General features: G+C 34.3%; 1 protein-coding gene across 3 annotated transcripts; it reads left to right on the forward strand.

Annotated features, from left to right (window-relative positions):
• Nucleotides 1-1,341: 1,341 nt before the first annotated feature.
• LMBRD2 (LMBR1 domain containing 2) lies at nt 1,342-26,689 on the forward strand. 3 transcript variants are annotated; one of them, XR_003256953.1, is made up of 19 exons: nt 1,342-1,427; nt 2,438-2,667; nt 3,155-3,234; nt 4,504-4,599; nt 5,729-5,896; nt 6,784-6,994; nt 8,781-8,855; nt 9,218-9,331; nt 9,723-9,906; nt 10,788-10,969; nt 11,771-11,904; nt 12,112-12,217; nt 12,990-13,087; nt 14,763-14,866; nt 16,131-16,177; nt 18,258-18,360; nt 19,513-19,642; nt 21,501-22,170; nt 23,221-26,689. XR_003256953.1 is itself a non-coding variant. In XM_026087170.1 (18 exons), the coding sequence occupies exons 2-18, from the start codon at nt 2,494-2,496 to the stop codon at nt 21,559-21,561; spliced, it is 2,067 nt and encodes a 688-aa protein (XP_025942955.1). In that variant the 5' UTR covers nt 1,342-1,427; nt 2,438-2,493; the 3' UTR covers nt 21,562-26,689. The 3 variants fall into 3 exon arrangements, 1 of the variants encoding a protein (XP_025942955.1); XM_026087170.1 differs by having other exon boundaries at nt 21,501-26,689; XR_003256954.1 differs by lacking the exons at nt 16,131-16,177; nt 21,501-22,170; nt 23,221-26,689 and having other exon boundaries at nt 19,513-19,602.
• The last annotated feature ends 158 nt before the right edge of the window (nt 26,690-26,847 follow it).

Below are 26,847 nucleotides of genomic sequence, written 5' to 3' on the forward strand. Positions count from 1 at the left end.
AATGGAGGATATGGAGTATAATTTATTTTCATAGCATAAGGTACACCTATAATGGGTACCCATAATTATATATGTCAGATAGCACTGCCTTAATGAAGTCAATATGAGTGCAGAATAAATACTATATTTTTGTGGAATTTACTATTGTACTATAATTAAAAAAGGCATTCTTTTTGCTGAGGAAATAAGAATGGTACAATAGAATAGACAAGAACTTGTTTAGAATATGTTATTGAGAAGCAGGTTAGATAACCAGGATTCATGACTGACAGATGAGCTAGCCAAAACATAGTACAGGCAGATAGTACGGGGATGCTTTGACCTGATAGAAATACTAATAATTTGGTAAACCTGTTAGGTGAGAGAGAGAAGGTAAAAGGTAAATGTGTGTATCTTTGATAAGATACAAGAAAGTACTTCAGGCTACTTTCAGAAAATGAAATGCTGTGTAAAAGCCATTGTAGAGTTGCCAAACTGCTGCAACTGTTTGGGAATTAAGTGTGAAAGTAGCAAAATGGTAAATCTTCAGGGAGATATCACAGAATTATTGCCCAGCATGGCCTTTAGGAAGTACCAGTGTCACCAACTGTGGACTCCTTAACTGGAAATAAGACAATTTTCACTGCTTAGTTCTCTCATACATATCATGTCTGCTAAGCACTATACTGAGGGATTAGTAAATGAAATGGTTTACTCCAACAAACTTTGAAGGAATTTAAAAGTAAGTTGAGGGAAACTCTAGTAGTAATGTTTATTTTAAATCTGTGAATTTCTAGTGAAAAGTGAATGCATTAAAAATGCAAGTGGGGAAGCCATAGCAAAAACTATTTCAGTTGCATCAAACCAGCTAAAACAGCAACCTTAATGGAGAATCTAGTCTGTCTGAGCAGAGAAATAAACAAACCGTGTGGAGAAAAAACATATGAAGTGGTAGGTTAAAATGACGTATGTTTAAAAACGTCAGAAACCTTATAACTAAGCATATAACAAGTCGGTGAAGTTTTCTCTAATGGATCATGCTAGGTTTGTGAATGCTTTTTTGGTTACTTATTGCCATCAGTTACTTTTCCTAGAAATAAAATGTAATAATTCTTCAGCTGTCCCAGCATTTTTATCTGGATACGACCTGTAAACCATTTTATCTTAGGGAATGATCCTTACAGCACAATATGGACCAATTCTGTGAGCTTATTTGTCTTACCAGGCTTATAGACTTGGCATACTTGACGTTTTGGAAATTTTTTAGAATGAAAAGCCTTTAGCAATTAATTTTCTAGAAATATTTTATAGATAATAATTACCTAAATTTGTATTTTTTGTTATGATTAAATATTGTGAGTAATTTTTTTTTGTTTCCTTTTTAGAGGAAAGCAGTGGAGATCTGCCGCAAGTGGCTTATTTTTGCAGGAACATTCCATGGCCAAGAGGTATGGCAGAGATTAAAGAGGTGGTTCTAACTGTTTGTGTGTGCTGGGTAATCTGTGTGTGTCAGAAACAAAGAAGCTAACAACTGGTTGAGTCTTTATGCTGTCTGCCAAGTGTTTTCAGGGTCAAATCAGTTGTTGGTGATCAACAGAAGCCATCTTCTTGACTTTTGTGGCTATTGGATTCAGCCTCTAATTTGGTCCTGCCTGATTCCGTGTAAACTGGGTTTTGTGCAGCTAACTGGCCCTTTGCATAATAGCAGGCCTGTTTGAAGTTCTAGGCATTCCTAACAGCCCTGCCTGTAACGTAGAGTCAATAAATCCAAAGGGTGAGCAAAGCACAAATATATCACAACAGTACTAATAACGAATGAATGAATGGAGACCTCTATTTCTCTGAAGAAGGGCAGAAGTGGGGTAGGAAGACGAATTAATTAGCATGTTGCCTCTTATTACATGAAATTTCAAACCTTAAAAAAAGGTACATCACCAGTAGACTAACATACTTACCCTATTTTTATGCTCTGTTAATTGTGAGTAGAGGATTTAAATGCATAGTTGAGAAACTGTCCATTTAAATTTTTTTTCTCAGTAGCTTTTTGGAAACACATTTTATCTTAAACCTTTCATCTGTCCTTTTCCAAATAAATTGATTTCTTCTAGAATAAAAAAGGATCAGAGTGGAGTTTCTTTTGAAATTTATACAAGTCTTAAAAGTTATTATAGTCTTATTCAGTGACAGAGATTTGACTTCTGGATCTGTAATATATCAAGAAGATTAAGAGGAGTTGTCATAGTATGTTGCTAAAATGACAAAATTGAAATGACAGGATATTGTGATTTCTGCAGAGGCACCTTGCTGAAAATCTCATGCTTCATCTGATCTGAGTTCTTGTCATGTGAACCAGAAAAAGCTATTAGTGTTTTCAGTGAATGTCTGTTACACAGCTCTGCTTTCTGCATGAGTATCTTCCAGAGGTTTTAATGTAGTGAAATGTCTTCTTGTCTTACAGATCTAATTCGCTTTCTTAACTGAGCTGCGCTGTGTGGCTGGAGTGAACGTTCAATAATGAGTGGTGCAGCTTTGGGCCTTGAGATAGTATTTGTCTTTTTCCTGGCTTTATTCCTACTTCATCGATATGGAGACTTTAAGAAACAGCATAGGCTGGTGATCGTAGCAACTTTGTTGGCCTGGTATCTCTGCTTTCTTATTGTGTTTATACTGCCTCTGGATGTCAGCACGGTGAGAAACTTCTAAGATTATTCTACTTAGTTAAATAAAATATGTATGTGATATATTTCTTAATTCACAATTTCAGAAGACAAAATACCTTAAAAATAGAAATTTTAAACAAAAATAGAATTTTCAAATGTATACTGTTAAAATAAACTAAATACTGTTATTGCTTTTAGCTTGAAAGTTTCTCTGTTTACAACTGATTTTCTTATTTTTGTTGATGCTCCCATCAGACATGTAAACTAAAGTTTGTTTTAAAATTTCATTATTCGTTTGTTTATAGTATATATTTTTTAATTTGAAGAACATAAAAAGACTTTTGGTTTTCCTGTTACTGGCCCTGCAGAATGTATGTTTATTGGAGGGTTTGCTTTTTGTTAATTACTCTCAAGTGTAAAACCGGAGTGCAAGAAATGTCTTCAAAAATGTAACTTTTTTAAAATAAATATTATGCCTTGTTCTAGTCATTGATGTAAAATTACTTGTCTTATAGACTATATATAATCGCTGCAAACTTGCTGTTAACTCCAGCCCTTCAGAAAGTAATGGCTCTTACGTTACTCTTGCTCCAAGGTACGAGCTGTATGTCTTCTTCATTAGACTATTTTTAAAGAAGTATTTTATAATTTTATTTTTTTAAATGATGGAAGGGTACTGTGTTTTTAAGACCAATAAACAAGTGTTATCTGTGTGGTGTGACATTGAAGATGGGGTAGGGGAAGAGAAGGTGAAGAAAAATGCATCTGTGTCTATTGCTAGGCATTTATACTTAATAATGCTAGTTTTAATTGATTTTCTAAATGCGCTGACCTTTTTTTTCAATTTTCTACTAAATTTCTTCTTTCTATTTTGTTGTTAAAGCAATAGTACTAAGCTTTTTGAACAAACTTGATTATCCTTGAGGAGACACTTCTGTGAATGCTTGTCCACAATCTTAAAATGCTTGTCCTCCACATTCTTAAAAGCCTTAGATCTGAAAATCTGATTTTATACCTTATGAATGAGATCAGTAGGCTTGTCTTAAATGCAAGCAGCATATATTATTGCTTATTATAATTGCATATATAAAATAATTACCATTATCTGAACAGCATTCTGCGAAAATAACAATGGCTGCTAATTGTTTTCTGGCAGCAAGGAAATAATCCCCAAATTTAGGGGAATGTAAGGCAAGTGGGGGCTCTTCCTGTGGCTGTTCACTGTTTAGCCTCCATTTGCTATTTCTGCATCTTGTAGATATGTGCAATGTAGTTAGGTATCTGCAGAATGATTAGAGCATTTAAGATGTCAGCTGATAACATGTGCACAAAGTATTGCCAGGTTTCATTACCCCGAAGTGGAGGATATTCAGATGTTTATTCATGGAAAATCTGGGAAAGGCCAGGCTTGCTGAATAAACATTTAGCCTTTCTTTAAGACCACTCAGTGTGTGTTAATTAAACATAATTACAAAAATACATGATTTGGAAACTATTTAATAGTGTTGTAATTAACCTATAGTTCTAGAAGATCCTGGTAAGTGATATACTGCAGTATAACACTCAAGTAGGCCAAATAGAAAGATCAATTTAAGTAATAATTGAGTAGGTGCTGTGTTGCTGCAGCTCAGATCTTAAAACTTTGTTTGAAAGTTTTCAAACTTTCAAGAAGAAAGGTAAATACTTTTAATGGTGATTCAGTTTATTCTCTTCTGAGATGTATTTGTGGTGGTTGACTACTGACTCTGTGTGTATTATGTGCTAGCCATAGTCTAAGCCTTTTCTGGATAGGGGAATTTATAGAAAAAAACTTCCTGTACTCTTGACCCTACAACTAACATTAAGTTATCTTACATTACTACAGCAAGCAAAAATGTTTCAAACCATGGAGCTATATTCCTAATGGAATTATGCCAATTTTCTGGCGTGTTGTGTATTGGACATCACAGTTTTTAACGTGGTAAGTAAGGCAAAGGAACGTAACAAAGACCATGATACAGTTCTAACATCTTAACAGTCTCACTGTACTCCTTAATATTATATAACACTATTCCACAAAGCTATCTAATATATAATATTAGTAGTAGTAGATACCTAACTATTATTATATAATTATATAATATTATATGTATAATATAATATTATATTATATATAAAAAATATATTATATAACATATATTATTTGTTAGTGAAGAAAGTTTTCTAATAATTAGTGTATTAACTTGACCCTGCATTTCTTCTGCACCTGTTCAAATGAAAACTGTTTACCCCACTTTACTTTTGTGGTTGAAACTGGCCAGTTTGCACTTAAAGTTTTTTATGGGGAGGTGGTCTGAAAAGATTTTTTTTTTTTCCCCTTAGGCAACAGGATGTCAAAATAATAACATGAATAAGTTGGGTAATTTCTGAGTTACACTGTAAATTATTTGGTTTTATTGAATATAGCTTTACGAAAGCATATTTTTCCCCAGGACTTCTATGCAGAAGATAACTTCTAACTGTTCTGAAGTTTGTTTGTTTGTTTTTTTCCATTCCAAACTTCATGTTCTTTATTCTGACTTTGCTCTTGACCATGTTAATATAAAAATTATGTTGCTAAAGATTAAAATATATAAAATCTCTCTCTCTAGCAGTACTGTCATCGACAGGGTGGTTTTTTTTCTTAATCTGTACGTGCATAAAATGCAGTTCTGCGAATGACCATTATTTTGCTAAAGTATCTCAAATATATCTAGAGGATCTGTAGACTTGCTCCAGCAAACAATGTCAGTGCTTTTGGTTTAGATCAATGTATGGTTTCTAATTAGCTTATCATCCAATTATCAACTTTGTAGCTCAGTTAGGAAGATCAGCTTTTGTTAAAAGAGGTTTTTTATGGTAAAGCTAACTGTCTTGTTTTTATCTACAATTTGTTTAAGGTTCGCCATCAGACCAATGTATCTAGAATAAAAACATAGGATAACTAACACATTTTACTATAGAAGCATGGGAGTTTTTAACTTAAAGGCCCTGTCTTGATATCTTGTCACTGATACACTTTTCTTTTTGTCTGGCTGATTTATGTTGTTTTTTTTTGCTTTTTTTCCTAGGATTCTATTACCCTTCATGCAATCGTATGCTAGATCAGGAGGGTTCTCCATTACTGGGAAGATTAAGACTGCATTGATCGAGAATGCAATCTATTATGGCACTTACTTGCTGATTTTTGGAGCATTTTTAATATATGTGGCTGTAAACCCAAATTTCAATTTGCAATGGTAAGAACAGTGTTGTATGTGCTTAGATGAAATCTTTAAAAAAAATATCACAGATATATCTTCTGTAGATGAAATTGTCTTTTTTAAAAACTTAATTTTAGGATTGGGTTTTTTGGGTTTTTTTTGTTTGTTTGTTTGTTTTGCTAGGCACTTTGAGAATTTGTTTCTTTTTTATAGACAGGGATTTTTTGACTGTTTAAAAATTTTTTTTTTCTTTAGGTTTTCTGATTTTGATATGTAGGATTGAGGGATCCTTTATATTTGTAGTGGTTTTTCTTCTCCCTACAAATGCATTTGCAAAGCTAGTGCTAAAACTTTTTCAGTGCTTTGAAAATGACACCTTTCAAAAAGTGTCTGTCAGTACTTCCTGTGTGTCTAATATAGATTCTATTTAAAGGCATTAAGGTAAGTCCAAATGATTGGTATTTGTAACATTGCTATTAGTCTTCCATGCTATATACAGTAGTAGACACTACTGTTTACTGCTTTGTTGCTTTCAGCTTCTGCTGCTGAACACAAATCTTGGGTTCTGAAAGAGGCTGTTTCTTGTAGGGATGCTTTGTTTCAGTAAGTTTGCTAAGTTCATGTTGTTTCCTAAAGCAACAGATTGCTTTGAGAACAAGCCTTTTTGTTTCCTTCCAGCAAGGGCACTCTAGGCAGAAGAACCTTGTGCCTCTTTCAGAAGCATGGGAGACTTGGAAAAATCATAGCAGCTTTAAATGTGGCAAAGTATTAGATTGTTCCTGAACAAGCAGAATTACAGATGATACTAAGCTTGTTCCTGTGCATTTGCACACCTTTTTGGTGCACAGTTATTTCAAGGTTGCTTTCCAGGTGTGTGTGTGTGTATAGGGTGTTTGTTTATTTATTTATTTATGTATTTTTAGGAACCAACTTCAGACTATTGGGATAGCAGCCGCAAACACCTGGGGTCTCTTTCTTCTCGTGTTGCTTTTGGGTTATGGTTTGGTGGAAATTCCCCGTTCTCACTGGAATGGGGCCAAACGGGGTTATCTTCTCATGAAGACCTATTTCAAAGCTGCCAAACTGATGACTGAAAAAGCAGATGCAGAAGAGAATTTAGAGGATATTATGGAGGTAGGTAATTAGCTTTCACTATGAAATAGTGAAAAGTGGAGGCTGCCATTAGTCATATCTGAATTTCCTGGTGGTGGGGGGCATTTGTGTCAAGAAAACTTAAGTAGCATGAACTTACTGTGAAGTACCTGTAATTTGAAAGTATCATCATAGTATGTTGCTTAATGACGCTAGCTCCTACATAAAATTCAAAAGAGAAATATTGCTTGACCTGAAGAATTTATATGTCATGGCAGCTCAACAGCCCTCGTTTTTTTTCTTATACTGAGCCCTTTGGAGCAATATTGGTCAATAATAACATTCCACAGTGATACTTGGTAATACAGCATACAGATACTTTGCTAGTGTTCGTGCAAACTGTGCACATCATCTTTTGTACTCTGCTTCCGCTATATTGCTGGAATCTTAAGAAGAGCTTCCAAGCTGGATTGGCAGGACTGCACTGTGTGCCTTTTGAGAACAGAATGGATTGTTGTTTTTTCAGAGAGTTGCTGTTGAGAGGCACTACTGTTTTATTTTTTTCAAAAAAATTTTTTTTTGATTCTAAAGCCAATTGCACTATATTGCATAAATCTTGGCCTCCCCTCCCCCACCAGGATACCATTTTTTTTACTTTCATAGGAACATTGATGCTCCTGAAAGTATTTAAAAATTCTTAAAAATGCCAGTGCTGACTCTGAGAATTTCATTGTAAATATTATAAATTTCTGCTGCAGTAAATAAATCACAGACCTTTAGCTCTCACCCCCTTTAAGTGAGGCTTCCATTTTCTCTCCTTTCTCGGAGGGAAATTCATAAAACTGTAGAAAAGTAGTACTAGAGAAAGCTTCACAACATTTCTTAGGCCGGCACTCTACTTGACAGGATTGAATATGTTAGGACTGACCCTAACAGACACTCTTGCTAGTTTGTTTGGTTTTTTTTCCCATAATGAAAAACTTCTTTGCAGCAGACTAAGCATATTTTCTGTGATCATTTCCTCGGGAGATTCAGAGGGAATCAGAGAAAATTTAGTTATTAACATTCATCTTTTAGAACAGCCTTTTGTAAGTTGAAGGACCGTCTATATTCATATAATCTCCCTTTGAGAATAAATAAATTCTTCCAGTTTTGTCTGCCTAATCTCTACAATTTATGTGCATTTTTTTTTTAAATGCAGTTGGTAAGAAATTGGACACGAGTACTTAATTTCATCCAAAGGTTGGTTATCTGTACATTGCCAATAGGATGAAGAACAAAATCTAATTCTCACTAAGACTGATAAGCTGTTAGAACTAGTTTTGACAAAACTTGTCTAGCCATTAGGTAGCATCTGTTTATTACTGATGCATGCTAAACAGTCTCAGAAGTGAGCTATCTGGAGATAAGCAAGAGATAAGATATAAGATATAAAATTAAGCAGGGTAATAAGATATTCATCAAGCTGCTTGAAGTAATAAATGTTAAACTAAACCAGGTAAGAAAGAAACTCCTCCTCTTTACCTACAACTAAAACAAAGTATTTTCCATTTCAACATTCTTGTATAGAAAACAATCCTCCACACATTCACAAAGTAATGTTTGCACACTGACATCATAGGTTTTTTTTAAATACATATCTTCTTTGTAATTACTCCTTCAATTTTCTTGTTAGATGTCTAGGAAAAGCTGTGGCTTTTAGGAATTTCTGCTGGTTTTAGTCTCTGATCTTTATTGCTTAAATTCACAAAGATGGAACTCTTATAAAATTTTTTATCTATTTAACATAGTGAAGCAACTTTTTCTTTTTTATTTTTTTGGTGAACAGGAGGTCCGTAAAGTAAATGAGAGTATCAAGTATAATCACCCTTTGAGAAAATGTGTTGATACGATATTGAAAAAGGTAACTAATTCTTCGTCTTCATCTTTTTCTTAACTTAAATATCTAATTGGCATCTTGTAACTTCCGCTGACCACATTTGAGTTGAAATTCTTTATGCAGTACTTTCTTACAGTGTACGTGTTTATCTGCTTACTGTATTCTGAGCTATGTAGTATTTGAGAAACAGAAGTTGATCATTCTGGAACAGGAAAATATGGATTTTTCTTCTACTAGTGGAAGACAAATACTGGTATCAAAAAGGAAAATCCATATTTAGAGTGAGTGTTTAACTTGCATGAAATGTCCAAAATATTTAAAAATAATAACAAAGAGCACTCACAACTGCTTCTTCATATTCCAGTCAATTTTCCTTTTCTTTCCAGTGTCCTACAGAGTACCAGGAAAGAATGGGTAGGAACATGGATGATTATGAAGATTTTGATGAAAGACAGAACAGTTATCCAAGTGAAAAAAGTTTGGTCAAACTTCACAAGCAGGTATATTGATAAATGAGATAATGCCCCATTTATGCTAATGTAATGAGAATAAATGACAGTCAAACTAAAAATTTAAATGCATTTTGATGCCTGACTGACTTAGTATAGTGGGTTTGGGGATTGCTACTTCTGGAAACTTTTTGCAGTGAGAGAAAACATAGAAGTTTATTATCCCAACTGACCTCCGGATAAATGATGAGAGCAGTTTAAAACTCAAGAATCTTGTAGTCCTCTTGTGATATCTCTTTTAAGAGAATTAACTATCTGTTCTCGTGAGTTTACAGAATTAATCTTTGCAGTTCTGTAATGTAGAAATTTTCAAGGGATTTTACAAGGCTTTCTCGGAACAAGGATGTTATAACTGCAATTTCTTGGAATTTATTTACTATAGGTAATTTATTCAGTACAGAGACATCGTCGTACACAGGTCCAGTGGCAAATTCTTTTAGAACAAGCCTTTTACCTGGAAGATGTAGCAAAAAATGAAACCAGTGCAAGTCACCAGTTTGTTCATACTTTTCAATCCCAGGAATCGGAAAATAAAATTTTTCAGTATTTCTACACACCAACTGTTGGTAAGTGCTATCATGCAGATTTTGAATATGTAAAGGAGTAACTGGTACCTTTCTATAAGAAAATGAGATTGTTTTATGTAAACAGCTCAGTTATAATAGGGGGAAGCAAATGTACATCTTCATGTGTTTATGTGATGGAATAGCCATCAGCTGTTGATTCATGATTTTGACCATAAGCTTAAATTTTCTACAAACTTAGTAACAGTTACATGTTGTAATAAAAATAGAAAACTTAGAAGCTTTAAAAGAAGAAAGAAAAATAGAAACTTTAGGCTGGGGGAATCATGGTTACCTTCTACTTTTTGGGACCCTGTTGAGCCCTTCTACTAAAAAGGGGGGAAAGGACTCTTGTCCGTCCTATACCAAATATTTGGAGGTTCCTTGTGTATCTTCTTAGAAGGTGTCTTCTCCTTGTTCTGTTTTAGTTTCTAATTTGTTGTATACTAGCAATGAGTTATTGCTAGGTTACGTCAATATTGTTTTATACCCTAAACTTTGTCTCCTAGAGTGTAACAGAGGAACCAATATATAAAAAGTGGGCCACCCATAGTAATTGGGCCCAAAATGAAGAATTCTATTCCCCACCCTCCCTGCCAAATCCTTTTGCAAAACTTGCCTCCCAAATCCCACCCTCTTTTTCCCCAGTTCTCCAGCTGATTCCTTAGGGCTGAGCCAGATCTCTAGGCATCGGGAAAGCACTGAATTTGAGTGAATGGCACTACAGATTCCAGCCTTAATTTTAAGGACAAGTGTGAGAAGTTTATAACAGTTTGGTGAGGCAGTTCCATTTCTGGTTGTGTAATTCACATTAACCAATTTGGGATATATGTGTGTGTGTCTCTCTTTTATTTGTTTTTGGTTTTTTTTTCTTTTCTCTCTAGAGTGGTACTGGGAATGTCTTCTACGACCATGGTTTTACAGGGTTCTTGCAATTGTGTTGGCCACGTTCTCTGTAATTGTTGTGTGGTCGGAGTGCACGTTTTTCAGCACAAAACCCGTTTTATCCCTATTTGCAGTTTTCATACAGCTGGCAGAAAAGACATACAATTATATATACATAGAGGTAAGTTTGAGATAATCACTCAGCAAAAATCTTTATAGTTAGATTGTTATTACAATAATAGTAGACTATGCTGATTTTAAAATAAGTCTCTGTAAATAAGCTGTCAACTTTCAGAAAGTCTCTAAAATACATAACACCAAATTTGGCTCCTGCAGAGAAGGTCCCCCTTTTTCAGCGTCTTGCACTTCTCCATTACTGCATGACAGTGTATCCCACTTGAGCTGAGTAGTACATATGTGGAATAATTTGTGAAATAGTAGCTTGGAACTTAGACGTTTACACTTTGTGTATGATCTCTCTTTAATCGACCGTGTATGCAGCCTCTCTCTCCTAACTATTAATTTGCTACTGACTGAAAATTCAGCCCTGGGAGGTGTGGTTAGCATAAGAGTGCTCAAATTTATCAGGAAAGGAGCTGAGCTGAAAAATTCCAGTACACTAACAAAATATGTTGAATTTAAAAGACTTGTTTTACTGCTTATAATGGGAAGAAAATTTCAAATCAATCATAGTAATTACCAAGGCAATTATATTAATTTAATTTACATAACAGAAAGCAATAGCATACGTGTTCCTACAGTAAGTTGTTTTCACTTACATGAAGTGCAGGATGTTACAAATATTGCTTTCAAATTAAACTAGTAAAAAAAAATCCTGAACCTCTTCTTATAGCTCGTATTATTGTTCCATCTCAGAATGAAAAATTGTACCGTGCAGTCAACCTGTTGCAAGCATAGGCTATAAATGTTAAAACCTTGAGTAGAGTTCTAAATTCAGATGCCTTTTTTTTTTCCCCCCCAGATGGCCTGTTTTCTCACCATCTTTTTCCTAAGTATCTGTGTTTACTCTACTGTCTTCAGGATTCGTGTATTTAACTATTATTACTTAGCTTCGCATCATCAGACGGATGCATATAGTCTCCTTTTCAGTGGAATGTGAGTACCTAGTATATGTTTTGCAGGTTTTCTGTCAAATAATTAAAAATATCCATTAAACTTTAATGTCCTTTCATTTATGATCATATGGGTATAAATCCCATTAAACTTTTCATCATTAATCCAGGTTGTATCTAGTTACCATTTATTAATATTTTTAATGTGAGAAATTGTTTTTAAACATTCTTTCGTCTTACATTTATACAGGTTATTTTGCCGTCTTACTCCACCATTATGCTTGAATTTTTTGGGCTTGACCCATATGGATGCAACAATCTCTCATAAAAACACTCAGCCAACTGCTTACACATCAGTAAGTATAGAAAAAGTGGTTTTGAGGCCTCTGCGTGATTTAGAAAAGAGGAAAAATATTTTGAGACATTTGTTAAGATTTATTAAGATTCAGATCCTTCTCCCCACCCTGCCCAGAGGTTCACTAATATTAAATAGGGTAGAACCCTTATAGACCAGGAGTTAGATACTGATTGCTGCCCACAGTACTTGTCAATAACTCCATTTTTCTGCTTTGGTCTGTTTATGCTAAGAAAGTACAGTGTTATGCTGAAGAGTGCAAGCTGTTCTTCTCTTCCTGGTAGCTTTAGCTTCTAATAGCTTTAGTGTATGAAGTGTCTTTATGGATTGGGAGCAAACCTAATTTGCCACTGAAAACTATGAGATTGATTTTAACTGAACAAGTAACTTCTGCAGCGGAGTCAGCCATCTCTCCCTTTGTTACTAGAAAATTCTTAGTCCAGAGATTCCTTTTACAGCAGGTGAAATCATCCACCAATTTTGAACTGATTCTGTATCAGGTGAGGCAAAAAGATCTAATATCTTAGAAACCTCAGAGTGAACACCCAGCTAGAGGACTTTTGTTTTATAGCTGGGCATTCCAGGTCAACTGCCTAAAATAGATCTGTAGTAGTAATACTTTAAATAATTATTACTTGTGTTTCAGAAACTATAAAGGAATGTGTATTTGTGAAAAAAGCAAGATGGCACAGTCTTTCTGGATATATCTAGAGTATGTAGAATTTACTCTTGTACTAATGGATTTTATTTATTTATTTATTTATTTATTTTAGATAATGGGATCTATGAGAGTGCTGTCCTTCATTGCAGATGGATTCTATATATATTACCCGATGCTTGTTGTCATTCTCTGTATTGCCACATACTTCAGGTAAGTAATTTGCAAGACTGTGATCCTCTGCATTTGTTTGCATTAATAACATGAATTTCAGTGATTAAGATGAGATTCCTCTTCCAGCAGTTGAATTGTGACATACTAATAAAAATGCCAAAAATAGAACCGTAGATCATTATTTTCTTTATGGAATGTGTACATTTTAAAAGTATGCTTTGTATTAATTCCTAACTGAGATTTATTTTATTTTTTTTCCCATTAAACTTCATTCTTGGTTTTGGGGTCTGTACTGTTCAAACTTTGGAGCCTACAGACATTTAGATTCTGCTAGTTCAGTTTAAACTTAACATGAGGAGGCTGCATTTTCAATAAGGTTTTCTAATAAACTAAGAAACATGAGAAGAAACTTTAGGTAATGAACTCTCTAACAGACTTGTAACAAATATCTGATCAGTTACCAGATTTCATTTGAAAAGCAGAGTGGTTTAAATCATTGAATACTGTTTTCCTGAGCCAGAGATTGTTGGATACTGGAAGGGTATTTGAGGAAAATACCACGATATGTTTGCTTTGTCCTTGTATTCTTTCAAAATACCTGCTTTTGACCACTGTAAGAGATTAAATATCTTTGGTCAGACCCTATTTGGCTGCATTTGTGTTTGCTCCTTCAAACTTGCATTGCCATTCAGTCAAGGGCAATGTATCTTTGAGTTACGTAGAATGTAGTTCAATGCCTTGAGTGTCTATTAATATCCTATGCACATCCACAGGTAATAATGTAAGGATCCAGTCCCAGCTTTTCCCTGTCTAGCTTCAGATTAGATGACATACAGTGGTGGGAAGAAAAAAATAAAAAAAAACACACCCAAAAAGCAAACAGGAAAGTCGGTGACAAGAACATGGTCTGTATGACTTCTTGTTCATGATGATCATGGGTGTTGAATATCATGGTGAAAAGGAAGGAAAGAAAATGAAGGAAAAGAAGTTACTTTGCTTAAATTCCAATTCCTTCTAAAAATTCAAATGTATACAGAACTAAATGTTTAATGAAAATCTATTGAGGAAGGCTGTCTCCCTTATTAAATCCAGCAGTCTTAAAGTTCAGATAGTACAGGAATGCACTTCTCAGCATAAATATGACAAAGCTAAGTTTTAAAATGATATAGATGTTCCAGTTTGGAGAGAGGAAAACAACAACAATAAAAACAATGGTTGCATTCTCTGGTGGGAAGTTGAAAGCTTAAGAGTATGCCAGATATTCCTCCTGAATGAAAACTGAGGTGAAAGTAGCTTCCTATATTTTTGTGGTTTCAGGAAATGCAGAAATCAAAATAGGTGGAATCTTTATGGTAATTTTGCTCTGGCAGAGAAGAGTCAGTGAGCTAACACAGGTATAAATTGTATCTGAGAAAATTGCAAGCAGTTGTCTTATTTTAAATCATTTGCACTGCTTTCAAACTATTAGCATTCTCCTCTCCCTGAGTAGGAATATTGCATTATTTTCATCTGGATTTAAGAACCTGTCACTGTTCTGAAATTTTTGATTTCTCAGTAAGTATAATAATCTGTCTTTTCTTCTCTGTTGCTTGTTTCTTTGATTTGACCATGATTTCTGAATAATTTGTTTTACATCTTGCATTATAATATAATATATCCAAACTATTCATTGTAGATTAACAAAGGAATTTGCTTATTCTTCTGCTTTCACCAGTTTAGGAACTCGTTGTTTGAATCTTCTGGGATTCCAGCAGTTCATGGGTGACAGCGAAATGACGTCTGATTTGATTGATGAAGGAAAAGAACTAATCAGAAGAGGTAAATTAGACCCTCTATCCTAGTCTGCCTACAAAAAATAATACATTGTTGCATTAAAGGTGTCTAAAATGTTGCAAAAAAGCATATAACTTAATAGTTTGTAAGTATTTTGAAAACCAGTGAGTCAATAGACTTACAGTTTTGTGGTTGCTATACTGTATAAACTGTATTGGACTTTATTGACATCCAAAATAAAATGCAAACTTTTCTTCCAGTATCTAAATTTTAGATGCTGGATGAGCCTTGTTTTATGATTCAGTTAGGTGGTGCTCCTCTGAAGTCAGTCCTGATCTAATGCTGACCTAATCTAATGGTGCTAAAATCCTGTGTAATCTGACATAAAGGATAATTAGCACCTCTGGTGTTTTTATCATTAACCTCCTCATTTTACTGTTTGTTGGCGTAGGAATGTTCATTCAGTTGTCCCTTCCAAATTCCGTCATCACCTTTAGTTCTTTTTGCAGTTTCAGCTAACTGCAGTGCATTATCACAGAAAGCATGTAGTCCTGCGGGGCTGTGATTACCTGCTGTTTTGGAGAGCTTTTTTTTAGACTCTTTTGTTGATTCGTGGTAGGAGTCTTTTGTTGAAAGTATTCTTTAAAGTTATTTTAAGCTGTTGTGGTTCTTGAATAAAGATTTGGAAGTTAAAATCTCTGGATACACTGATACTTCTGTTCTTCTTTCATAGTTTATTAAGAACAAAATCAGCTAGATTTATTTGTACTAGTATTATTTCTTTTTTGGAAGAGAGGCAATGTCACTCATTCTCTTAAACAAAAGATTGCTATTTCTTTGATACAGTGATGTCACGCTTCCAGCTGAATAGATACTGGCAGAAACTATTTGGGTCATTTTTTAGACCAAGCAGAACTTAAGCAAAAGATTTTGATTTGATAATGCTCAAGTTTATTCTTAACATCATACTGTTTCCAACTGTTTCTAAAAGCTTCTGTGTGCTTTGCCACCTGGTTTCCAAAGGTTGTGCCTTGACCCAAGGTGTTATCCACAGTCACTGAATTTTAATGGAAAACTCCGTAATGATTGACAAGCAGCTCTGGATTTTTTTTAATTGCATGAACACCTTTTCCAGTAAGAATATTTGCTAGTTAATTCTGAATTTTAATGACACTTTTAAAAATAAATAAATGAAAGACATAAAATACACGCACACGCGCGCACACACACACACACACACACACATTTTATCTGTTGGTAGTGATTTTTCCTTGTGTCTAGCTACAGACAAATATTTTTCTATTTCTAGAGAAAAGAAAACGGCAAAGACAGGAAGAAGGTGAAAATCGAAGAAGGGTATGAAATTATTTTAGCTAATTATAATATACTCTGATATCTGATAGGATATTTAATTCACCCTGATCTATTTGGCAAAAAAATGTGTGTCCAAATAACAAAAGGAATCAGTTTAGTCTTGCAGAATAGTCTTGGCTGGGGGAAGAAAAGATAATTTTACTTTTAATTATAAAAGAGGAGGGAGTAGTTGTGGTCACGCTACTTGCATACTCGTCTTACTCAGCATGCTGTGAGAAGGACCTAAGCCTGTAGGTGTAATGGGCATAGTTCCTTATGCTAAGTCCCTTTTAGAAAGGATCCTAATCTGTAGGGTGCAGAATATTCTGACATGGTTTGTTCTCAGTCTCTTCTGTTGATACTGCTCTGCTCGGAATAAAAGTTTTTCAACCTGAAAGTTATGTCGTAGGAACCAGTAGGGTATCTAGAATGTATTTACTTTATACAGCGATCAAAAAAAATGATTGAGAGGGGGAGCCTGTTTTTAAAAAACAGTTCACACCTCCTGTCAGGTCAGGCAGCCTCTGGAATCACTAGATCTGACCTTGTTTTCTTCTTCTCATGCAAGTATACCAACTGCAGAGTTGCAGTGCATTTAAAAATAGGTTTTTATTATAATCTATTGATGCACTTTTGATTTGTATGAGATATTGTCAAATTCATTGGAATGGGAACTTTACGCTCCACCCAGACTTCCCTTTTGCTGTGTCCGCTTATTGGAAAGCAATTGGCACAGATTTATTTTTTCTTCAGAAGCAGGAATTAAATTTAAGACAGAAGGAGTACTGCCATCGCTTATTAATTAGAGACACAAACAAAATGTTAGGTTAAATCAGTTAACTGTACATTCAATTTTTCATTAATTTATAACACTGGGTATTTAATACAGAAAGTTAGAATCAAAGAGATGAATCCAACAGATGCATGCAAAAAGTGAACTAACTGGAGGAAGAGAAAAATATTATCTGGAGAAAGGCAAGATCATACTGTAACTAAAACCATTGGGCTTTTAAAGCTCAAGTGTACTTGCCTTGAGTTCTTGATGACTGCCAATATTGAGCAGGCCTTTTTTTGACACCCTTCCCCCCCCCCCCCAAAAGAAAAAACACACAAGTTGAGCAGGGATCTTGAAGGATCTCCGAAAGGTAGCAAGTACGATGAAATCTCATAATTTTAGAACTTGTCCTTTTGTCAAAACCAAGTAGAAGCAAATGCATGATGCATTTAGTAGATACTAAAATGATCTGACATTAAGCAACAATTTCAATTCCAATAGCAACCTCAATTTCAGATTTTACCTATTGTTTGAGTTTGTATTAAATAATTTAGCACATTCATTCGTGAAACATTTTGGGCTTTTGAGTTTTTTACTGGGTCATGATTGTTCAGTGCTTGATCCTTCTGCAGCTGAGAACTGTTAGAGCTTGTGGCATAAATTAGAACAGTATCTTTGAGCATTCCAGTTCCTACCAGTTCACGATCTGGGATCCAGATAAAAATCTGAAGTATATTGAAGCTATTTGAACCATTGGAAAAGTTTCTGTTGAGAAATGAAGTTGTCTCCTAAAAGTAGCATGTGACATTTTATTCTTTAATGCTTCACTATACTTCATATTAAAAAGTGTAAATGCTAAAACATTACCTGATGGAATGAAAACACAACAGAAGTAAACATGACCTGTCCAAATGTTTGTTGTGCTATCAGCATCTGGATATTTTAGCATTCTACCGCTAGATGGAACCAGAAACAAAAAAAAAGCAATCTCTGTCTTCTCGCTATAGCCTGGAGCAGTTGAACTAACCTTGTCTGTAGATTTAATTTGTTTAATGTGACTCATTCTTCTAAAGAATAGTTATCGAAACCTGATTAGTAAAGGGACGTATCTTGAGTTTAAAAAACGAAGCAAAATTTCTGTGTGTATCAAGATACTGAGCAGTAACATTTTCAAACTATTGCTTTTAGAGCTAATTGGTCATTCATATCAAATATAAATTGTGGGTCTGGAATGTCTCTTGATCCAAGTTATGCTCTGGTTGTGCCGTTCTTTACTTGCAGCTGATATTTTCTTTTTTCTTTCTCCAGGAATGGAAAGAGCGATATGGAAACAGAGAAGATTCCACTAGAAGCAGAGCTGTCCACACAGACCAAAAAGAATCCAGCTTCTCAGACACCAACACAAATAGACGTAAGTTGTTGTGTTTTGTTTTTTTTTCCTTTTTTAATATTTTTGCCTCCATGATACTAATTGTGTAAGTAACAGTAAATAGTTTCCTGTTTGTCTTAGAATAGTGTGCTGAGACATTCCCTTTTGTGGCACAGTACCATCTTGCCCATTAAAGCCACCTGAAAAGTGTCCTGAATTTCCTCCCATCTTCAGCACTTCTCCCTGGTCTCAGTTACAGGGACCTCCAATGGGACATGTAACGCTTGCAATTAGAGTAGCAGTGATCAACAAAGAGACTTTATGTAGGATACATCTTGAAGTTGAGGGTTTTATATATTAAAATTTCTCTCTTCTGGTTGCAAAAGGACTCTTCCAGACTAAAATAATTAGATTATTGACCAACAAATGTGAAGCCGGTAACCTATTATATGAGCACATACACGTTCATCTAGTAACATCTGTGAAACTAGCCTGTTTAGACTGTTACACATGTAACTTTTGAGAAAGAAGAATAAAGTCAAGTGTTTAAAAAAAAGCCCAACTTTTTTAGTGCCTACTCTCTAATCTTACCAAAAAGTTTATTTGTTGTTCTGTGAATGTTTTATATAAATCTTATGTGCTCCTGTAAGCTAACAGCAAATGAGAAATGAAACTAAACAAATAAACAATGTGACAGGTTGAATGAAGTGCTGCAAAACTGTTTACAAATTTTACTGAATAGAAGGGAGAAGAACTTTCAAAACAAAACAAAAAAAAAACCACTAGAGAAAAAGCAAGGTGGGCAGAAGATTCAAACATGTTTTTGATATAGAATTGTGGTGGACTTTCCCCTCTACCCCAGTTGGAAACCTAAATTTTCAATGGTAGACTAACTAAGGTTATATTTTAATGTTAACCACATAAATATGTAGTGTTCCAACACTGCAACAAACTGTAGGGACTGGACTAATGAAGGTGGTAGAGTAAATTGCAAAACAACTGTATTTCATTTATTCATAAACTTGCCCTTTTTTAAAAAGCGTGCAGCCAGAAATGGTTTAATGTTGAATCTACTCTAAATCAGGCTTACTCTTTGGGTGAGATACTAGAAAAATATTATTTTGGTCTTAGAGTGTGTGGAAATACAAAACTTTAAAAGGCAAACAAATATCTTTCCCTCTTTTTACTATTCAGCACCATCAAAGTACACCCGATCAAATGGTAGGACTGAGAGAGATAGAATAGAACTCCTCCAGGATGCAGAACCTTTGGATTTTAATGCAGACTCGATTAATGATGACCCTCTTGAATCGGAGTCTGGAAGGTAAGGAATCGTCTGCTTTATTTAAAATTAAAGGATATTAACATCTTCTGTCTTCTGACCTATAACCACTATATGGGACGATTTAGTAATTACAGTTTTGTGAAGAGTCTCACCAAGTTCTTCTCCTTTCTTCCCCCTCCCTGATGATATAGGAAAAGTTTTAAAACCAGCTGAAACCTGAGGTTCCCCCCTCCCTCCCCCAGTATTTTAGAAATGTCTGAGTTAGTTTTGAGTTGAATATCAAGTAGTATATTAGTGTAATCTGAGATGCAGAAGTAAAAGAACTGGAAAATGACCTGCATACATGAGGTTTTCTTTAATGTCTCATAAGATTTCAGAAAGCTCACTTGAGTTTCCTACAGAAAGACCATCATAAAAGATTGCAGGAAATAAAACTGAGTATTGATGGGCCTGTAGTTGCAGGAATATACCTGGGGACTGGAACTACTGAAGTAAATGAAAGTCTGAGTCTATGGGACAAAATGTCCTCACATTGCACAGTGTAGCTGTGCCTGTAACAGGGCTCTATTGCAACATCAGATTTCCTGAGTCCTGTATCTTACTAGCTGGTAAGCTCTGCTCATATTTGGGAAGGAAATAATACATTTATGGGTGTGTATTTTATCTAGGCAGTTACAATTTAGAACCATTTCATGATAAATCATTTTAAAAGCGCTTAGAGTTATAATTTCTGTTGTTTTTCAGCTAGAACTAGCATACCAAATTCAATAAAAATCCAGAAATGGTTTCAGTTGACTTATATCTGTAATTTCAGCAAATAAACTCCAGTTCAAAAATGTCCCAAGAATCCTGTTAAATGACATTACCATTTTTTACAGATTGATTCAGTGATGCTAGTTGATACTAATAACTATAGTCTTGTCCAATCTAATGTCACTACCTTTCAAAAGTTGATTCTCTTTAAGCAGAGCAAGAGTTTAAAGAGGAACTAAGTGTAGCAGTTCTAACAAGTGTTGACTTTTTTACAGTGTATGATTGGGATAATAGTCTACAAAAATATAAATATGCATATATAATTCTTTTGGGGCAAATCCTTTTCAAGTACAGTGTCTGAAGTCTTCTGGCACCCGCACAGACTTTGCAATGTGGAATGTTCTGAACTTTTGATTTAAGAAAAAAATCTGGAGCCACAGAGCATAGTTGAGCCTTCCTCTAGAAACCTTCATTTCATTTCACACGGATAATAAATCGGGAGTAATTCCACTTAAAATACAAACTCACTTGAAAATAACTGGAATAACATTGGTTGTTAAAACAACAGCTATGAGTTTTTTCCTGCAACTGTAACAGCACTAGAGAGGCTAGGTTCTGACTTTGTGTCCAGGGTTTTACTAGCTACTGCAGAGATGAAGTACATCTTGCATATACTGGAATTTATTTCTGCTTTTTAAATCCATTTAAAGCATAGCTGACTAATGATTTGAGGCTTCTTTTTTTCCCACCAAGTATCCAGCCATTTGTTTTGATCATTTTGGATGCTGGTGTTCTCCTAGGAATACCCGGTAGAATCATCCAACCAAACAACTTTTGGACGTTGTTTTTTAGAAAAAAGTTTTTACTGTTCAAACATTCAACTTCTTTCCTTTGTAGAATGAGAAACAAAGTTTCTTAAGACTCCCTGTATTCATGTCACTGTTTCTGTTGGTCGCATGAGATTTAATTTAATGACCACCTAACAAATTCTCATGAAAAGAGTAACTCAGTAGAATTTCAGATCCTATAATTCATAGAGACCTATTGGGTATAGAGTGCAATGGGGATCATATGATTTCACAGATCTTTATTCATTGGTTTTCTGTGACATTTTTTTCTTTCTTTTTTAACATCCATTATACAGGTACCAGCCTGGTGGAAGATACTTGTCAATGTCTCGAAGCAGAATATTTGATGATGTCTAAACTCCTCAAAGCTAAAGAAAATTCAGTGGAAATCTATTTCCTACTCATTGATTGGAAAATACTGTATTTGTGATATATCACTGAACTAGAAAAGACCATTTCCATTTAAAGAGAGAATATGAAGGACCAACTATGTTTTGGAAATGCATCTGTATGATAGCTCTACCACTTATGTCAAGATTATGCTCCTTCTATTGTAGATACTGTTATGCATCAATGTGGGCTTTTGTGTCATAACCAAAAGGAGAAAACTAATCAATTAAATTACTACAGAATAAACTTGATAAATGTACATAAGGCTCAACTTGAATTGTAACATACAAGTTTTAGGAAGAGGATTTTGGAAGGATTTTTTTTTTTCTAAACAGAGAGAGAGCATCTTAATGCAGCCAAAGTGCAGTTATATCAATTATTATAGTCAACACTTTCTAAAATTTTTCTATTTGAACTTTATGCCTAGCCCACAATCTAGTGAATTAAATTAAGGCTTCTTTTGGCTTCAGCAGCCTTTGAATCGGATCCTGTATAAGCAGAAAGTTTGAATGGCTGGCTGTTCTTCATAAAATGTGCTGGCATAAATTTTGGAGCAATGTGTATCAGTCATGAAAGGTAATCTTTTCTTTTCCAATACCATATGCAGATAAATGGTTTTAGCATGTAAATAATTGAATATGGACCTGAGTTTCAGTATCACTGTCATATGACCATAAGTGCAATAGCAAGAATACATTATCCAAGTATGATGCCTGCTTAAGGTTTTTACAGGTATAAAAGTTGAAAATCTTAGCACATTAATGGTTTTGTAGCTGTAAAAGAAATGTAATGTGAAAATTGAATTAAATGCTGAAACTTTACAATTTGCACATGTTTCAGGCACGGTTTAAAATTTTAGAGTATTTCTTTAGAAGAAGGGAACTATATAGCATGACTTGATTTGTAAACTTGATTTCTGGTGACTTGATTTCTAATGTCCCTACTGCCCTGGTTGCATTATGTATCTGTTTTTAAGGTGCCTGTATTTTACAGTAAGTTGTTGCAAAAAGAATAAATGCTTACTCGTTTAAATGCCATTCAAAAATGCCAATTATTAATGGTATAAAATGTTTTAAATTAATTTCAGTGGTGTAGATATATTTTTAAACTGCAGTTAGCTGAATGAATTTTCAAATTTAATCATAAGGTAAAAGATGTAGTCATAATCATGATATCTTGGGAAACTTGATTAACTTAAAATGTTGCTTTATTGCTTTATTGCAGTTTGTCTTACGTTTTTACCACTTGGGAGTTTTCTTATATGCTTATTGCAAAGTGATGTTGAAAACTGAAAGAGAAGTAGTTTCTATCATAAATTTTTTATCATGCTTAAAAGACAGGCAGCTCTTTAAGCAGCTAGGAATGGGTTATTCTGAAAATCTTCATGAATGAGATGTTCTACTAATTCTTAAAAGTAGTCTTTGTTTTTTGCAGTAAGCGTTAACGGATTCTAACTACCTCCTCTGATTTAATACATTAGTGGTATTTAGTATGGTAATGATATTTGATCTGCCTGTTTTAGAGCACTGAATTGTTACTATGAAGGAGAAAAATTTGCCTACTTGTGTAGAAGTAATTGTATTAATAAATGGGCAGACATTAAATAACTGTCTGTTCTGTTCTTAGGTGAATACAGTGAATGACAGCTATGCCCATGTTTGTCCAAGCACATGCAATTTCCAAAATACCTGTAAGAGGTGACTTCTCTAGTTTGCGTTTTTTTGTGTATTCTGAAAGTTTCATCAAAATCTCATGGCTGCATCAGGGACTGGAAGGTGAAAAAATGAGAAATATTTTTATGCAGGCTGTTCTTTAGCAACATTATGTTAACACATTTAATTTTTATTAGATATATTTAGAAAAAAATATCCTGAATTCAGCCTTAACTGAATAGGGTTACTCAGTTTATGTATATTCTTGGACATCCATGTGAATGTACTTGATATTTCTGTTTTTAAAACTTACAAATATCTCACTTGCCCAAAAGCTTCTTTGTAAAATTCTTCAGATGAAATAAGGTGCAAGTTCTTCATTTAACACCTGAAACGTCACTATAAAGGGATCTAATTCAGTGCGAATGGAGCATCCCAGAAGCAATGTTTGTTTTTCTGAATGCGTGTGAAGTGTCTTACCTAACTGCTGGTGACTTCAGAGAGTTGGCTGGAGCCTTAGCGGGGACTGATTTCTGCGCTCTCAGAAAGCAGTGGAATGGTCGCTAACAGAATTTTCAATGGAGACTTGGTTAGGATTTTATGTGCGAAAGCTAACTAGTCCCTGGTGTAAGCCCTCTGTATAATTTTCGTTGGAATACAGTCGTTTGAGGAGTTGATAGTATAAATTAATGGCAATGGAATTTCAGTTGCTGATACAGAAATTCCTGCCTAATTGAAGTGGGAATCTACGGACCTTTTTTGATGCTGCAGTGTAGTAATGAAGTAAGCAATGGCACCTCTTGGAAAGCATGGGAAGTGGAGCCCCTAAAGTCTCTCAAGAGGTCTGCCCTGGATACTGCTTGGAGTTCCCAACTTCACATGTTTCCTGGATACTGGGAGTTTAACTAAGGAATTGATAGTGAAGCCAGGGTTTCCCCTATAGTGTTCAGTGCTGACTAACAGTTACCCTTGCTCTAATTAAGTGCAATTTAGTGGGCTAATTAATCTAAAGTGTGTTTAAAAATAATTGTGAGTTCCTATGAATATAAGTCTGGAAAATTTTCAAAAAAGAAATAGAGGGCAAAACTATAAAAGAACATTGGAGAAATAAAGGGTTTGTTTGCACAGCATTTGCTGTGTACTAGAGCTAGCTTTAAACTAGTTTTGTTACTGCTTGTATAAATAATGGAGAACTTGCTTGGAGGTTAAGTGCCTGAGGATTTACCCCACTTCACAGCCTGATTCTGGTAACTCTTGCTGAGTTCTTTGCTGCTGTGGCTCTACTCTTAACAGTACCTCAGCTAAAAAAAAAAAAAAAAAAAAAAAAAAAAAAGCTTTGTGTTTAAGCAGAAACTGCACTATGGACTAATGATGTTCTTGCAACACATTTGATGCTCCAGATTAGGTGATTTAAAATATAACTGTCTTGCTACTGTGCTTTTGGAAACTGAATGTTAGCATATTTATTCTGCCAGTATATGGTCATATTTATTTGTAACTAAAGAGTGACAGTTATATCTTTATTTAAATTTCACTTCTTGAGTTACTGAACAGTTCAGGTATACTTCCATTTCATCATTGTTATCACACTGTTTCCTCTTAAGCTGTGAACACAAAAAAAATTAAAAAACAAAACAAAACAAAACCCTAAGCTTAATACAAATGTTTGAATATCCTCATATCAGGTATTTAAACCAGTGCCAAGAATCCATGCAAATTGTAATGAGCTTTGAAAAGTGAGAATGAAAATGGTAGCTGCTTTAATAATGTCAGTGCAGAGCGGGTTTCTTAAAAGTATGGGTAGCAAAAAAGCTCTAGTCAATCTTAAGTTTCTGCTAGATTTGGAGTTCTGTGTTTTCAGGCATTTAAAAATATACATATTCCAATATCTCTATTGGGAAATGAGACCTCTGCACTTTACTGAAGTGAGGTGCAGCTCTCAGCAGTGAAGTAAAGTGAGGGAGTCTCTATATGAGGGAAAGTAAAAGAAGTTGAAGCTTCTTTTTACTGTGTGCTGGTAGTGACGCTTTGGGAGAACTGTGAGGTATTTTATTATTTAGGTACAAAATGTATTAAAAACCAGCCAACTTTATACTGCTGTAAATGACACTACTGGAAAAATCACAGTATATAATCTGCCTTTGTTTTGCAATCAAACCCTTGTAAATTAAGTTATTGCTAACAGTGTTAGTAGGAATGGGGGAAAGCTGCTATCTTTTCAATATTTGTTCTTGCAATTTTAAAACTTAACCGTGACAATGATTTTTATGTGTGAAGGATTTAAAAAAGTGGTTACTCTGATTTACTGTAACGATAATTTGTACTTTATTACATTTATCTTGAAATAATGTAATTGTTATATGAAAAATACATTATTTTGTTCCAATTTTCATTATTGTTGTTAATTGCTTGCAATCTGAGGGGCATTTACAATACCAAATAGAGATCACTTTATGAAGTAAAAATTTTTATGAGGCTTCTTAAAGAAATCTGACCTATTCATGACATTCAAATGTAAACACTTTAATCGTTAACAAAAACACTATTTGTGGTATATATTGTCTCCTAACTTTTAATTTTTCTTTGAAATTCAGAAAATGATGATTTTTTACAGAGTAATTTATTTGTAAAACCTAAACTTTGAGATTTTTACATTCTTCTTCCTCTAACGAGCTCTACAGGTGTAGGTACTATTTCACAACAGTTCTCTGCTAATATTAGCTGTGCCTCTAATTTAGTCTAGTCTGAAGTTAAGACACTCCTACGCTATTTTGTTATGTTAATAGCAACCCAGCATTCCCAGCAAATAGCACTTTGAACTAGATCCCTTTTTAATGTATTAATTGCTATCATTGATTATGTTGCATTAGATTCAGTTTCAGTCATACTGTAAGCCCAATCAGGTTTATTCTTGTTTCTGTTAAAATGCACTAGAATGTATTCCTCAGCATGCTTAAAAGTTTATCTTTTTGTATTTCCGTTGTAATGGGCAGGCAATAATAATATGCAGCTTCAGTTATTTCTTCAGGATAATGTTATATTTGACACATTCCTATAAATTATAACAGTTTGAGAGTGATAGCTTAGCATTTCTCTCAAATTCTATAGAAATTCTTTATTTTCTGTAGAAATACCTGAAATTTCTATGGAGGTATACGGAAGATAAGGGAATTTATTTGTAAGTATAGGTTTAGTAATAGAAGATCTTCATTCTCCAGTGTGTATCAAGGATAGTCCATAGGAGTGCTGCTGATGGATAGACTAGCTTCTTTTGCCTTATGATACAAGTATGTCTGTGCATAATACCTTGTTTTGAAATTCACTGAGTTATAAATTTTTCTGTGTAGTGTTCTAAATTATTGATGTACTGGATATATTTTTGAAATGTATGTTTAAATATCTAGTAAAAGAGTTGGCATGAAATAAATCATTTCTGCAATATATTTTTCCCTGGTGTATTTTAGACATTCAGACTTCTCTGAAATGTTTTTGATACTAATCTTTCCGACAAATTCAACCTATTTCTTTTTTTCCCTGCAGAAATCAGAAGTTTACTTTAAAAAATAATACTCAACAATGTTTTGGTCACCTTTTTGCATCT

Source organism: Apteryx rowi, unplaced genomic scaffold (assembly GCF_003343035.1).
Source record: "Apteryx rowi isolate R43461 unplaced genomic scaffold, aptRow1 scaffold_71, whole genome shotgun sequence".
Classification (NCBI taxonomy): domain Eukaryota; kingdom Metazoa; phylum Chordata; class Aves; order Apterygiformes; family Apterygidae; genus Apteryx; species Apteryx rowi.

What these genes read in the sequence shown, in the direction of transcription:
- LMBRD2 (XM_026087170.1), top strand. Translation starts at nt 2,494, where the DNA reads ATGAGTGGTGCAGCTTTGGGCCTTGAGATAGTATTTGTCTTTTTCCTG. An exon ending in TGTATTGCCACATACTTCAG is followed by an intron (nt 13,088 to 14,762) that starts GTAAGTAATTTG and finishes TGCTTTCACCAG; the next exon opens with TTTAGGAACTCGTTGTTTGA. An exon ending in AAGGTGAAAATCGAAGAAGG is followed by an intron (nt 16,178 to 18,257) that starts GTATGAAATTAT and finishes TTCTTTCTCCAG; the next exon opens with GAATGGAAAGAGCGATATGG.